The 13,583-nt window shown below is 45.1% G+C and overlaps 1 protein-coding gene across 3 annotated transcripts in view; it reads right to left on the bottom strand.

The window, feature by feature from the left end:
* Window positions 1–495: 495 nt before the first annotated feature.
* Window positions 496–13,583, bottom strand: part of cluh (clustered mitochondria homolog) — an 83,414-nt gene continuing 70,326 nt past the window's right edge. For all 3 annotated transcript variants that reach the window (XM_008122650.3, XM_008122649.3, XM_008122648.3), the window contains exons 19-26: window positions 13,401–13,540; window positions 11,582–11,662; window positions 11,121–11,246; window positions 7,998–8,119; window positions 6,139–6,232; window positions 5,883–6,017; window positions 4,439–4,512; window positions 496–1,968 (exon numbers count right to left, since the gene is read on the bottom strand). In XM_008122650.3, coding sequence (XP_008120857.2) covers window positions 1,818–1,968; window positions 4,439–4,512; window positions 5,883–6,017; window positions 6,139–6,232; window positions 7,998–8,119; window positions 11,121–11,246; window positions 11,582–11,662; window positions 13,401–13,540 — 923 coding nt within the window. In that variant the 3' untranslated portion in view covers window positions 496–1,817. The remainder of the gene's footprint in view (window positions 1,969–4,438; window positions 4,513–5,882; window positions 6,018–6,138; window positions 6,233–7,997; window positions 8,120–11,120; window positions 11,247–11,581; window positions 11,663–13,400; window positions 13,541–13,583) is intronic.

Here is a 13,583-nt window from a genome sequence, read left to right as displayed (position 1 = left end):
TTTGAGGATGCAGGCGGCAGAGTTTTGTGGGGAAGGAGTTGCCAAGCTCATTCATCGCTATGATAACTGCCTAGATTTGAATGGCGACTATGTTGAGAAGTGGTATTTGGGTGTGGCTTTCAACTACATATGGTAAATGTTTTCTCCTATACTTTTTGAGGACGCAAGCGGCAGAGTTTTGTGGGGAAGGAGTGGCCAAGCTCATTCATCGCTATGATGTGCCTAGATTTGAATGGCGACTATTTTGAGAAGTGGTATTTGGGTGTGGCTTTTAACTGCATATGGTAAATGTTTTCTTCTATACTTTGTTCATTTTTAATTCCAAAATGTAATCTACTTTCTGGTTAACCCTCGTATTTTAGTGTTTATTAGAAAACCGCAAAACAGCGAGTCCGCAAAAAGCGAACCTCGAAACAGCGAGTCTGCGAAGTAGTGAGGGAACACTGTATGCCGAAAGCGAGGGGGAAGAGAAAGAAAGAAGCTTTGCTTGTAGGGTTCATGATTCTTGCTTTTTTAATACATTCACAGATCAACCTCGGAAACAGAAAAAGACATTGATTTGACCCGAACTGCCTGAGCGCCCGGCGGCTTCCGTGACGGCCGTCTCGTTGCTTCTCTTCCCTTGCCCTGAATCGTAACAAGATCCTACGATCCTGAACACCCCTCTCTGTCCTGCGGGCTTTTGTTTTGTGCGATTCCACACACACAACCCCTTTGGAAGGGGTGTTTTAGGCACTGGGGATATTCCCCGGCAAAAAGGGAGACATAGAGAAAAAGGTGGCCCATCTATACGGCCACTTCCTACTCCCATAGCAATAAGATTCAGGGGTATCTTTGGACAACGGAGGTTACGGTGGGTTAAGAACACCCAGGCGGGATTCCCATCGGCGCGCTATGCCTATGCTTGCACTATTCCGACTATTCTTCTCTCCGGACATACACAAGATCCCCTTCCCTACAGTGCAACGTCGTGCCAGCATGATACGGTACTGCCCGCAGCTGGTAAAGCCACCACAATGGCTTCAAAAGAGCCCCGTTGCTCCTCTCCACTGTCTCAGCCTCAATTGTTTACATCCCTGCAGCGTTTACGGTCCGCCAGCAACAAGAAGCACCAACATAAGTATCTTACTCCCGCCGTTGAACAAAAAACCCTTCCCAAGTGGGTCTGGATTGCACAGGGAAACAAACAAAAACAAACCGGGACCTGCACGGAGTCCAATGGCTCTCTCTCTCCTAGAGCCGGACCAAAAATAATATTTTCCCTCCAGCATTTCTTTCCTCAAAGCCCGACCTCTCCCATAGACGTTTAGATAAAAATATGGCAGAATCTACAATCAATCTACAATATTGATAGTGTCGTATTGAGATGAGGACTCAACCGGAAGGAGTAGATGTTCAAACCGGGGCGACAGGACGGGGGGCAGAGCCTCCTTTCCCCACAAGTGTCCTCTGAAACCAACATAATAATGACCTGAGAAATGTTATTATACCTCCACTTGGAATTAAATCTCTTATATACACAGCAGAAATGGCTTGGTGGTTGCATACACACACCTGTGGGTCTCTCCTGCCCCCCTCTGCCCCTTCCTCATTCTCACAGCAAGGGAAGAGAAAGGCTTTGGGCGCCTCCAGCAGCCAGGACAGTTAGGGCCAATTTCTCAATTTTTTAAGTTCTTTTGCATTGTGTATTCATTGTACCAGTGCAAATCAAAAAACAAAACAAAAATAAAATAAGATAAACCACATTGCCAAAGAGAAGCTGCCTGAACAAGGCCAGGTTCCGTTGCAAAAGGGCTGGCTTACTAAAACCTGCTAGGCTAGGGAGTTAAGGGGGCCGGCTGGCTCCCTTCGGCCTCCTTCTCTCCGGCGGGATCCTCTTCCGCCTCCGGCCGCTCGGCTCCGCTCTTGAAGGCCTCCTGGAGCTGCTGCCGCTGCACCTCGGCTTTCAGGTTCTCCAAGTCTTTCTGGCTGCGAGGAGAGAAGCACCAAGAAAAAGGGGGTCACGTTGAGAGAGAAACTGGGGAGGAAAGCGGGATGGAAGGCCGAGGAAAACAGGTGTCCAGCCGTCCAACTGTGTTTCAAAGAAAGTCTTAGAGCAGGGGTCCCCAAACTTTTTAAACAGGGGGCCAGTTCACGATCCTTCAGACTGTTGGAGGGCCGGACTATAGTTGGCCACCAAGCAATAAGTACCCCTGACCGATGGCCACCCAGCCCCAATAATAATAATAATAATAATAATAATAATAATAATAATAATAATAATAATAATAATAAACTCAGCCGCTATCAGGACCTCAAAATTGAACTTCAAAGACTCTGGCAGAAACCAGTGCAGGTGGTCCCGGTGGTGATGGGCACATTGGGTGCTGTGCCAAAAGATCTCAGACGGCATTTGGAAACAATAGACATTGACAAAATTACAATCTGCCAGCTGCAAAAGGCCACCCTTCTGGGATCTGCGCGCATCATCCAAAAATACATCACACAGTCCTAGACACTTGGGAAGTGTTCGACTTGTGATTCTGTATTATGAAATCCAGCATATCTCTCTTGTTTGCTGTGTCATAATAAAATAATAATAATAAATTTTGATGACCCAAAATGCAGACTCTGCAAGGAAACCGATAAAACCATTGATCATATCCTCAGCTGCTGTAAGAAAATTACACAGACAGACTACAAACAGAGGCACAACCATGTGGCCCAAATGATGGGCACACTGGGTGCCGTGCCAAGAGATCTCAGCCGGCATTTGGAAACAATAGGCATTGACAAAATTACGATCTGCCAACTGCAAAAGGCCACTCGACTGGGATCTGCACACATCATCCGAAAATACATCACACAGTCCTAGACACTTGGGAAGTGTTCGACTTGTGATTTTGTGAAACGAAATCCAGCATATCTATCTTGTTTGCTGTGTCATACAATAAAATAATAACAATAAAGAGGGTTGGAAGAGACCCCTTGGGCCTTTTAGTCCAATCCCCTTCTGCCTTTGTGCAGCAGCAAAAGCACAAGCAAAGCACCCCTGATAGATGGCCACCCAGCCTCAATGTTAATAATAATAATAATAATAATAATAATAATAATAATAATAATAATAATAATAATAATAATGGTTGTAAGAGAAGAAGAGACCTCTTGGGTCATTTAGCCCAACCCCCTTGTGCCGTGGGGGCCGGATAAATGGCTTCGATGGGCCGCATCCGGCCCCCGGGCCTTAGTTTGGGGACCCCTGTCTTAGAGTATACTAGCTTGGGGACCTGGCAATGCCTGGGTTATTTGAAAAAGGCATTATTTGTCTTTAAATGTTAGGTCTTCTCAGTTAGGAGAGGGTGAACTACAATTCTCAGAATCGTGGGTCAATCCTCCCCGAACCTGCCAGTATTCAAAGTTAGCCATTTTGGATCTGTGTCCCAAGTGTGGTCCAGATCCGTCGTTGGCTGCGTTCAGTGCTTTTTAGATGCAGGTGAACTACAACTCCCAAAATCAAGGCCCATTCCCACAAACCCCTGCAATATGTTCAGTTGGTCATGAGGCTTCTCTGTGCGAAGTTTGGTCCTGGTCCATTGTCGGTGGGGGTCACTGTTTCTCTGGATGCAGGTGAACTATAACTCCCTTTCCCCCAAACTTGTCCAATATGTTCTGTTGGTTATGGGGGCTCTGTGTGCAAAGTTTGGTCCTTGGCACACAGAGCCAAGGTGGGGTTCGGAGTGCTCATTCATAGCAGGCGAACTATAAATCCCAGTACCTACTACTCCCCATTGTCCAGGCCAATTCCCCTCCAAACCACCAGTATTCAAATCTGGGCATATCAGGGATGCATGGCAAGTTTTGCCCAGAGCCATCATTGTTTGGGTTCATAGTGTTCTGGGTGTAGGTGAACTACAACTCCTCTCCATTCCCCAGTAGGAGTCACAGGGCTCTGACTTGATGCAGGGTGAACTACAACTTCCACCATGTATAGCCAATCCCCCAAACTCCTCCAGTAAGTTTAGTTTTTCTGTGTTCTGCAGACAGATTGGAAAGGGAGAGGCAGTGGGCGGAGTCATGCAAATTGTTGTATTGGTTATGGGGGCTGTGTGTGCCAAGTGTGATGCTCATTCATTAATTGTAGTTCCTAGGATGTTGGAGGTCCTAGGATGTATGGTTCACGTGCCATCTAAGAGCACTCTGAACTCCACCAACGATGGACCTGGAACTAACTTGGCACACAGAACCCCCATGACCAACTCGACCTACTGGAAGGGTTTGAGGGGACTGACTCACCGTAGTGGGAGTTGTAGTTTACCCTACAGACAGAGAGCACACTGAACCCCACCAATGATGCACCCAGAGCAAACTTGCCCAACATAATAAACTTTAAGTACTGATGGGGGTAAATTAGCCAGGTACCCAAGTTAGTATACATATAAAATAACTTTATATTGTTTACCTGATTGGAATGAAGAGAATCCCGTTGATAATATTCAACTGCTCCAAGACGCTGGTCATACTGGGAGCTGTGAACTGGAGGTGGGAAAAAGAGGAGGGGGGAAGAGGAAGCCAAGATTTACTGTATATACTCGAGTATAAGCCTAGTTTTTCAGCCCTTTTTTTAGGACTAAAAAAAAAAAACCCTCAGCTTATACTCGGGTGAGGGTCCTGGTTGGCTTATATTTGGGTCAGCTTATACTCGAGAATATATGGTATTATTATTTTTCTCTATTATTATTTGTATTATTACATTTATTATTTTACTCTATTACAGTAGAGTCTCACTTATCCAACACTCTCTTATCCAACGTTCTGGATTATCCAACGCATTTTTGTAGTCAATGTTTTCAATATATCGTGATATTTTGGGGCTAAATTCTTAAATACAGTAATTACTACATAGCATTACTGAGTATTGAACTACTTTTTCTGTCAAATTTGTTGTATAACATGATATTTTGGTGCTTAATTTGTAAAATCATAACCTAATTTGAAATTTAATAGGCTTTTTCTTAATCCCTCCTTGTTATCCAACGTATTCACTTATCCAACGTTCTGCTGGCCCGTTTATGTTGGATAAGTGAGACTCTACTGTATTATCACATTTATTATTGTACTATATTATTGTTGCTACTACAGTAGAGTCTCACTTATCCAAGCTAAACGGGCCGGCAGAAGATGCCTCAGCTTATATTCGGGTCGGCTTATATTTGAGTATACAGTAGAGTCTCGCTTATCCAACATTCTGGATTATCCAAGTCATTTTTGTAGTCAATGTTTTCAATATATCGTGATATTTTGGTGCTAAATTCGTAAATACAGTAATTACAACATAACATTACTGCGTATTGAACTACTTTTTCTGTAAAAATTTGTTGTATAACATGATGTTTTGGTGCTTAATTTGTAAAATCATAACCTAATTTGATGTTTATTAGGCTTTTCCTTAATCTCTCCTTATTATCCAACATATTCACTTATCCAACATTCTGCCGGCCCATTTAGCTTGGACAAGTGAGACTCTACTGTATTCAAAAACATTTAATCTACTGATGCCTCGATTAATGTAATTTTATTGGTATCTATTTTTATTTCTGAAATTTCCCACCCTCGGCCTATACTTGAGTCAATGATTTCCCAGTTTTTTTGTGGTAAAATTAAATCGCTCGGCTTATATTCGAGTATATATGGTACTTTCCAAATAAGAAACAAACTAACTGAAGAATTAAGATGAAATCCTATGTTTCGCCAACTAAGGGTGGACTAGATGACATCTAAAAACCCCTTTTGTTGATGGTGGCTTTGAGGTCCCCAGAAATGGCCTCCTAATCATGTTCCTGAACACAGCAAGACATAGCAAGGTGGTAAGTCTCCACGAGGGGTTAGTGCCCGGCTCAACTCACTTTCAGCGGCATAATATTGGCGTTGGATCCGTTCTTGTAGATCTCGTTCATTGTGCGTTGGAGGGCCACGGCCTGCTGAGTCAGGTATTTCAAGTACTCAGAGCTTTCTTTGGTCTTCTCGTGGTGCTCACCGAGCTAGTCACGAAACACAGATCATGAGACACAGGGAAAGGAGAACAGACTGGGTCAAAAAAGGGCGACTAAATGAAATGAACAGAAGAGACGGATGCTTGAACCGAGAGAAGGCCGAACAAACCTGATTCTTATAGATGGTGTAGCCTTCCTTTTCGTGCTGCAGAGCAGATCGGAATTCGGCTTTGCTCTCGTACACCCGGGCGACCAGGTGGTGGCTGCAGGAAAGAAGGAGGAGGGGAGAGGATAAAACACTTATATATGTTGGAATTATGTATCCAGATGCATCTCAGAGTAGACATCTATGGCTCAGGGATTCCCAAAGTGGGCACTACCGCCCTCTGTGTCCCAACAAGCATCTCAGGACACAGGGGGCGGAGCTAGAGGAGTGGGCGGGGCCTCTTCCCAAGAGCCCAAGACAGGGCTGAGCCTCTATATCTCTCCTGAGAGGCCTTTTAGGACTAAAGGGCGGGGCTAGGGGTGGGGCCTCTTCCCAACAGGGCTGAGCGTCTGTATACCTCCCCTGAGGCGCTTGTTAGAACACGGGGGCGGGGTAGAGAGGTTCAGCCCTGTCCGGCACGGGATGAGGCCCCGCCCCCTCCTCTAGCCCCGCCCCCGTGTCCTGGCAGGCACCGCAGGACAGGGATAGAAGCTTAGCCCTGACTCAGAGCTCATAACTCCGCCCATTCCAGTCCTGGCCGCCCATTTGTGGCCCCGCCCACCTCCCCCTCCCAACCCTGCATCTTGGACTAGGGGAGAGGCTCAGCCTTCGATGATTAATCGTTGTAGGTTCGATTTATCTGCCCATTCAACAATAGCTCCATCGGTGATGCTTTGCCAGTATTATATTGCACTTTATTGACTATTTTAGCTGTGAAACTACCTCTCCCCATTTTGAAATATTCTGCACTTTGGCCCAGATTCGTGTATTGGTCTCCTGTTTTTAACATTTTATTCTGTATGTTGATTTTTATGACTGTTTTATTGATGCTGATGTTTTATTGTTGGGATATTTGTTTTATTGTCTTCTTGTTGTTGTTACATTGTTGTGTTGGGCAAGGCCCCATGTAAGCCGCCCCGATCCCTTTGGGGAGATGGGGCGGGGTATAAGAATAAAGTTATTATTATTATTATTATTATTATTATTATTATTATTATTATTATTATTATTATTATTACTAGCTGTGCCCGGCCACGCGTTGCTGTGGCGAAGTATGGTGGTATGGGAAATAAAGTATTGAGGAATTGGTGGTAGTTAAAGTAAAGGGTAAAGGTGTGGAGTCCAGATAATCCAGTTAAAGCAGATACTATAAGATTATAAATGGGTTATATAGCTTTGTAGAAGGGACTTGAGTCTACACTGCCATCTAATCCAGTTAAAATCTGATAATCTGTATTTTATAGGCAGTGTGGAAGAGGCCTATGTGAGGCCTAACTCTGCCTGTTTCCTAGTGGGTTGCTAGGAAACCAAGTGGGCGGAGCTTAGCCTTCTAACTGGCAGCAATTGGATAAAACACAATTCTTCCTCTCCCTCTAATTAGGACTTTATTTTTCTTTTCTTTTTGTTGTATCAACCTAGAGGCGTGGATGATGGGTTGTGTTGTCAATTTTCGAGGTTGTGGGGTGTTTAGTTTTGTTATTTTGGCGGTCGCCAGGATTCCATCACTCATATATATATATATAGATTATTACAAGTTATATCTTCCTGATTGTGGACTTATGCTGTATCTGTAATTCCTGGCTGTTCCTGGACTTTGTCACCTTGGATTATTGCTAAACCTTTTTGGATTATATATTTTCCTTTCTTATTCCTGATTTTATATGCTTTGTTTTGTTCTTTACAATATATTCCTGGACTCTTGGGTGGTGCAGTGGTCATGGGCGTTTCCAGGCCTGGGGTGCAACATATGGGTTATGTGTGTGTGTGTGTGGGGGGGGGGGACATTTCGCCCTGCGAACCCTCAATAGAAGCAGAGCCCTCACCTCAGTGCAACTTTCAGGGACTTGCTGCCATGGTACTTAGAGTTGATCGCGAGCGCATTCTCCAGAAACCGCAGGGAGAGGTCGTACTCCATCACTCCGTGGAGGACCAAGCCAATGTTGTTCTACAGAGAAGAAATCAGATATGGTTAGACAAGGCAGGGGCATCCTTGAGGGTAAGTCTGCCCACATCCAAGCTACCGAAGACTGGGAAACCCGGCATGGAAGTTGTGCTCCAAACACTCAGCTTCATTATATACTAGCTTAGGAACCCAGCAATGCCCGAGTTATTTGAAAAAGGCAGTATTTGTCTTTGATTGTTAGGTATTCTCAGTTTGGAGTGGGTGAACTACAATTCCCAGAATCGTGGGTCAATCCTCCCAAACCCTGCCAGTATTCAGAGTTGGCCATTGTGGGTCTGTGTACCAAGTGTGGTCCAGATCTGTCGTTGGCTGCAGTGCTCTCTGGATGGGGATGAAGTACTACAACTCCCAGATTCCCGGGGCAATTGTCCCTAAACACCTGTCAGTATCCACAGCAGGCTATGTTGAGTCTGTGTGCCAAGTTTGATCCAGATCCGTCGTCTTCTGGGTTCAGTGCTCTTTGGATGCAGGTGAACTACAGCTCCCAAAATCAAGGCCCATTTCCACAAACCCCTGCAGTATGTTCAGTTGGTCAGGAGGCTTTTCTGTGCAAAGTTTGGTCCCGGTCCATTGTCGGTGGGGGTCACTGTTTCTCTGGATGCAGGTGAACTATAACTCCCTTTTCCCCAAACTTGTCCAATATGTTCTTTTGGTTATGGGGGTTCTGTGTGCCAGGTTTGGTCCTGGTCCATCATCGGTGGGGTTCGAAGTGCTCATTCATTGCAAGTAAACTATAAATCCCAGTACCTACTACTCCCAAATGTCCAGACCAATTCCCCTCCAAACCACCAGTATTCAAATCTGGGCATATCGGGGATGCATGGCAAGTTTGGTCCAGACCCATCATTGTTTGGGTTCATAGCATTCTGGGTGTAGGTGAACTACAACTCCTCTACATTCCCCAGTAGGAGTGACAGGGCTCTGACTTGATGCAGGGTGAACTACAACTTCCAGCATGTGGAGTCAATCCCTAAACTCCTCCAGTAAGTTTAGTTCCTGCTCAGTTCTGCTGTGTTTGTTAGGCAGACATATTTGAAAGAGAAGGGCAGTGGGCGGGGCCATGCAAATTCCACACCAATGGAGAACCCTGGGATGCCTGCCTGTGGGGGAGGAAAAGGCACAATCTAGGATGAAATGGTCCCCAAACGAAAGCATTCCTTGGGTGGTGGGCTGTAGTGTTTGGGAAGGACATTGGCAGGGGCTGGGCTGCATGTTCATGGCACTCGCTGTAACCGCAATGTCAGTGGAAAAGAGTGACTTGCTAGATTCTTAACCCTGGGAACTAGAGCCTGTTTATGGAGGCTGGAGGCTGTCTGTGTGAACAGACACCCGTGCCACATACACAAATACGGGTTTTCGCTTTTATTATGGATTTAGATTTAGATTAGATTTAGATTAGATTTAGATTAGATATTTAGATATATAGATTGGCCACGGAGCAGCTGAAAGGTCTTCCCTCCATCCCAGCTGCCATTGCCCTTGCTGTAGTAGTTGAAAAAGAGGGTTTGTGCTACCAGAATTTGTGAGGACTGATGGGTTTTCCAGTGATGGAAATGAGGGGATTTTAGATCAGGATTCTGCTCAGGAGAATGGTTCTGTGTCTAGTAAAAGTGACACAGCTACAGAGCAGAGAGCAAGATGCTGCAGCATCTGATGCTAGTGAGGACCTTTCCCCTAGTCGTTCCTTAGCAACGCCAGATAAGGAGCTGGAAGAGAGCGATCTTTCCCCTGGGAACACAACTGAAGTTAGTAGAAGTTGGAGACTCGTTCTTTGGAAGGAGGGAGCCAGATCGCTGCTTTCTCAGAAAATTCATGAGAAATCCTTGAAACTACAAAGCAGATGCCAGAGGCTCTGTGGGGTCCTTAAATTAAGGGATTGTTTACTTGAGGGCCAGATCAGGCAACGCTGCGTTACCATGTGGATCTTGGGTCTAGTTCCACGTTTTTGGGAAAGTCTGATACTCATGTTCATGGATTCATATTTTAAGAGACGTTCCTGTATTCCTGGTTGTGGCTTTATGGCTATGTTTTGATTCCTGGTTTTTTGTTGTACCATGTCATCTTTGAACAGAAGCTTGGGCTGTGGCACAGGCTGGAGAGCAGCTGCAATGAATCACTGCAATGAATCACTCTGACCAGGAGGTCATGAGTTCGAGGCCCGCTCGGAGCCTATGTTTGTTTGTCTTTGTTCTATGTTAAAAGGCATTGAATGTTTGCCTATATGTGTAATGTGATCCGCCCTGAGTCCCCTTCGGGGTGAGAAGGGCGGAATATAAATGCTGTAAATAAATAAATAAACAAACATGGACTATTGCTGCATGGACTATTGTCTTTTAAACGTATTTTTTTTCCTATTGCTGTTTGGACATTGCTTTTCATCTTACCTTTCTGACTCCCAAATACAGCTCTTAAGTCCAGCAGAAGCAGTAACAATTATAAGGTGGTTACAAGGGAGCTTTTTTTTAAAGTGAGATACCAAAAGTACAATTGTAAACACTGCCAACAAGAAGGGAAAAAGAAGTCCAAAGAAACCACAACCAGGGACGGCCCAAGGTAATTTTCAAGTGTAGGCGAACAGAATTTTGGCGCCCCCCCCCCCCAAACCAATCACTGAAAAATAAAAATGTTGGATAAGCAAAAATGTTGGATAATAAGGAGGGATTAAGGAAAAGCCTAAAGAAAGAACAACACTCTGAAAACAGGGGAATTCCAGACAGGAAACAATCAGGGCCAGCTAACACCTCCCAACCAAGGATGCCCCCGGGAGGAAGCAGCCAGGCTTTGAATCTGCAAGGCCATTAAATGCTTCGGCCTGCTGAGTGGGCCCGGACTGAAGCCGAGAGGAGGCGGGAGTGCGCATGCACGCACACTCGGGAGCGCCTCAACTGCGCCCCCTACAGAATGGCGCCACAAGCAAGTGCCTAGTTCGCCTTGAGGTTGAACAGCCTTTGACCACAACGGATGTCCCAAGGCATCTACTTACATCCAGGAGAGCCATTTCTGGGTGATCTTCGCCAAACACCAACAGCATGAGGTAGCGTGCGCGGTACAGTAAATTGAGGGCTGTGCTCAGCTGGCTATTTGCAAAGCAGTACAAAGCAAGGTGCATCTGGAGAGGAGAAAGGGGTCAATGTCTCATGGCAAGTCGACCTTAATGGCACCAGGTCCCACCTGATCTTGGAAGTCCTGGTTAGGATTGAATGAGAATAGGTAGCAAGGAATACAAGGTGCTGTAGACTACATTTCAGAGGAAGGGACTGGTAAAACCACCTCTTTTCTTCCCTAAGAGGACTCTATGAACTCCACAGGGAGGAAGTGGAAAGAAGGAAGTCTGACCAAAGGGGACCAGGAAGGAACTTCTAGTGTGTTTGAAGGTGACACCGGGGTTCATGGGGAGGGGGAAAGGTAGACTCTCTTACATCAAACCTCCTGAAGGTTACTTACATATTCTTGGATTGTGTTGGGATGCTCTATGCCAAGGACTCTCTCACTCATTAGCACCGCTTTCTGTTGATTACTTAAGGCCTAAAAAAGAAGGAAAAGGCCCAAACGCTACATTGTCAGGAAACCAAGATGGAAGATTTTCCAAACAGATTATCTAACAGAACAATTAAACATGAGGGTTATCCAGAAAGTAGATTACATTTTGGAATTAAAAATGAACAAATTATAGGAGAAAACATTGACCATATGCAGTTGAAAGCCAGACCCAAATGCCACTTCTCAACATAGTCGCCATTCAAATCTAGGCACTTACCATAGCGATGAATTAGCTTGGCCACTCCTTCCCCACAAAACTCTGCCGCTTGCGTCCTCAATGCTGCATTTTGGCAACGATGCGCAGCTGCGCAAAGAGGTGACCGGCTGGTTGAGGAAGCAAGCAGCAGTGTTTTGCGGGGAAGGAGTTGCCAAGCTCATTCATCGCTATGAGAAGTGCCTAGATTTGAATGGCGACTACCCTGTTTCCCCTAAACTAAGACATCCCCAGAAAATAAGACCAAGTAGAGGTTTTGCTGAATTGCTAAATATAAGGCTTCCCCAGAAGTAAGACCTAGCAAAGTTTTTGTTTGTAAGCATGCCCGCCAAATAGAACACCAGAGCCTGCAGGATCAGTAAATGTGCGTATCATAGAGTGTTGTACATGGAAATAATGGTAGTAACAAGAAATTCTTGATAGGATTCAGTTTGTCTAGTTATGCTGGTTTGTGATGACAACTACTGTACAGTATATATATTTGTTCAACAATAAATGTGAATTCTTCTTCATGGAAAACTAAGACATCCCCTGAAAATAAGACCTAGCGCATCTGTGGGAGCAAAAATTAATATGTCTTATTTTCGAGGAAACAGCTGCGCATTGTCACCAAAATGCTGCGTTGAGGACGCAAGCGGCAGAGTTTTGTGTGGAAGGAGTTGCCAAGCTCATTCATCGCTATGATAAGTGCCTAGATTTGAATGGCGACTATGTTAAGAAGTGGTATTTGGGTGTGGCTTTCAACTGCATATGGTAAATGTTTTCTCCTATACCTTTTTCATTTTAAATTCCAAAACGTAATCTACTTTCTGGATAACCCTCGTATTTATAACATCACAAAGGACTACCGCCCCACCTGCTTCATAGGAAATCTGCTACAGAACAGGAGCTTTTTTGTTGAGTTCCAGAGTCAGAGAAGCAGATGGCGAAAACAGAAGAACAGCTTGCCGTTCAACATTTACACAAACGACCAGCCAATGCATCTATGCTGACGATTGTGCCATCACTGCCCAAGCAGGGAGCTTTGAAATGGTTGGACAGAAGCTTTAGCTGCTCTTACTGCCTATTACAGGGGAAATCAGCTGATTCCTAATCCTTCTAAAACACAGAGGTGTGCTTTCTTAAGAACAGACAAGCATCTCAAGCTCTGAGAATGACCTGGAAAGGAATCCCACTGGAACATTGCAGCACAACAAAATACTTGGGAGTCACACTGGTCCGTGCTCTGACTTTTATCAAGCAAAAAGTGGGTGCTAGAAGTAATATCATATGAAAGCTGACTGGCACAACCTGGGGATCATAACCAGACACAGTGGAGACATCTGCCTTTGCACTTGGTTACTCTGCTGCTGAATACGCATGCCCAGTGTGGAATACATCTCACCACGTTAAAAGAGTGGATGTGGCTCTGAATGAGACATGCCGCATTATCACAGCATGTCTATGCCCCACACCGCTGGAGAAATTATACTGTTCCTGGGGGCACATCACCAACCACTAGCCCCATACCTCTGAGTAGTCCCCCATGATGTAATTCAGGCGGGCCAAAAGCCGCAGGCAGGCACAGATTTCCACGTGCATCGCACCATACACATTGTTGAACAGGTTTAAGGCCTCGCCGATCAGCTCACACCCTTCCTTCAGGAAACCTGAGATACACAAAAGGGAAAACAACAACACATTTCCGCCAAT

Source organism: Anolis carolinensis, unplaced genomic scaffold, assembly GCF_035594765.1.
Source record: "Anolis carolinensis isolate JA03-04 unplaced genomic scaffold, rAnoCar3.1.pri scaffold_7, whole genome shotgun sequence".
Lineage (NCBI taxonomy): Eukaryota > Metazoa > Chordata > Lepidosauria > Squamata > Dactyloidae > Anolis > Anolis carolinensis.
This window is presented reverse-complemented; position numbering and strand designations above follow the sequence as displayed.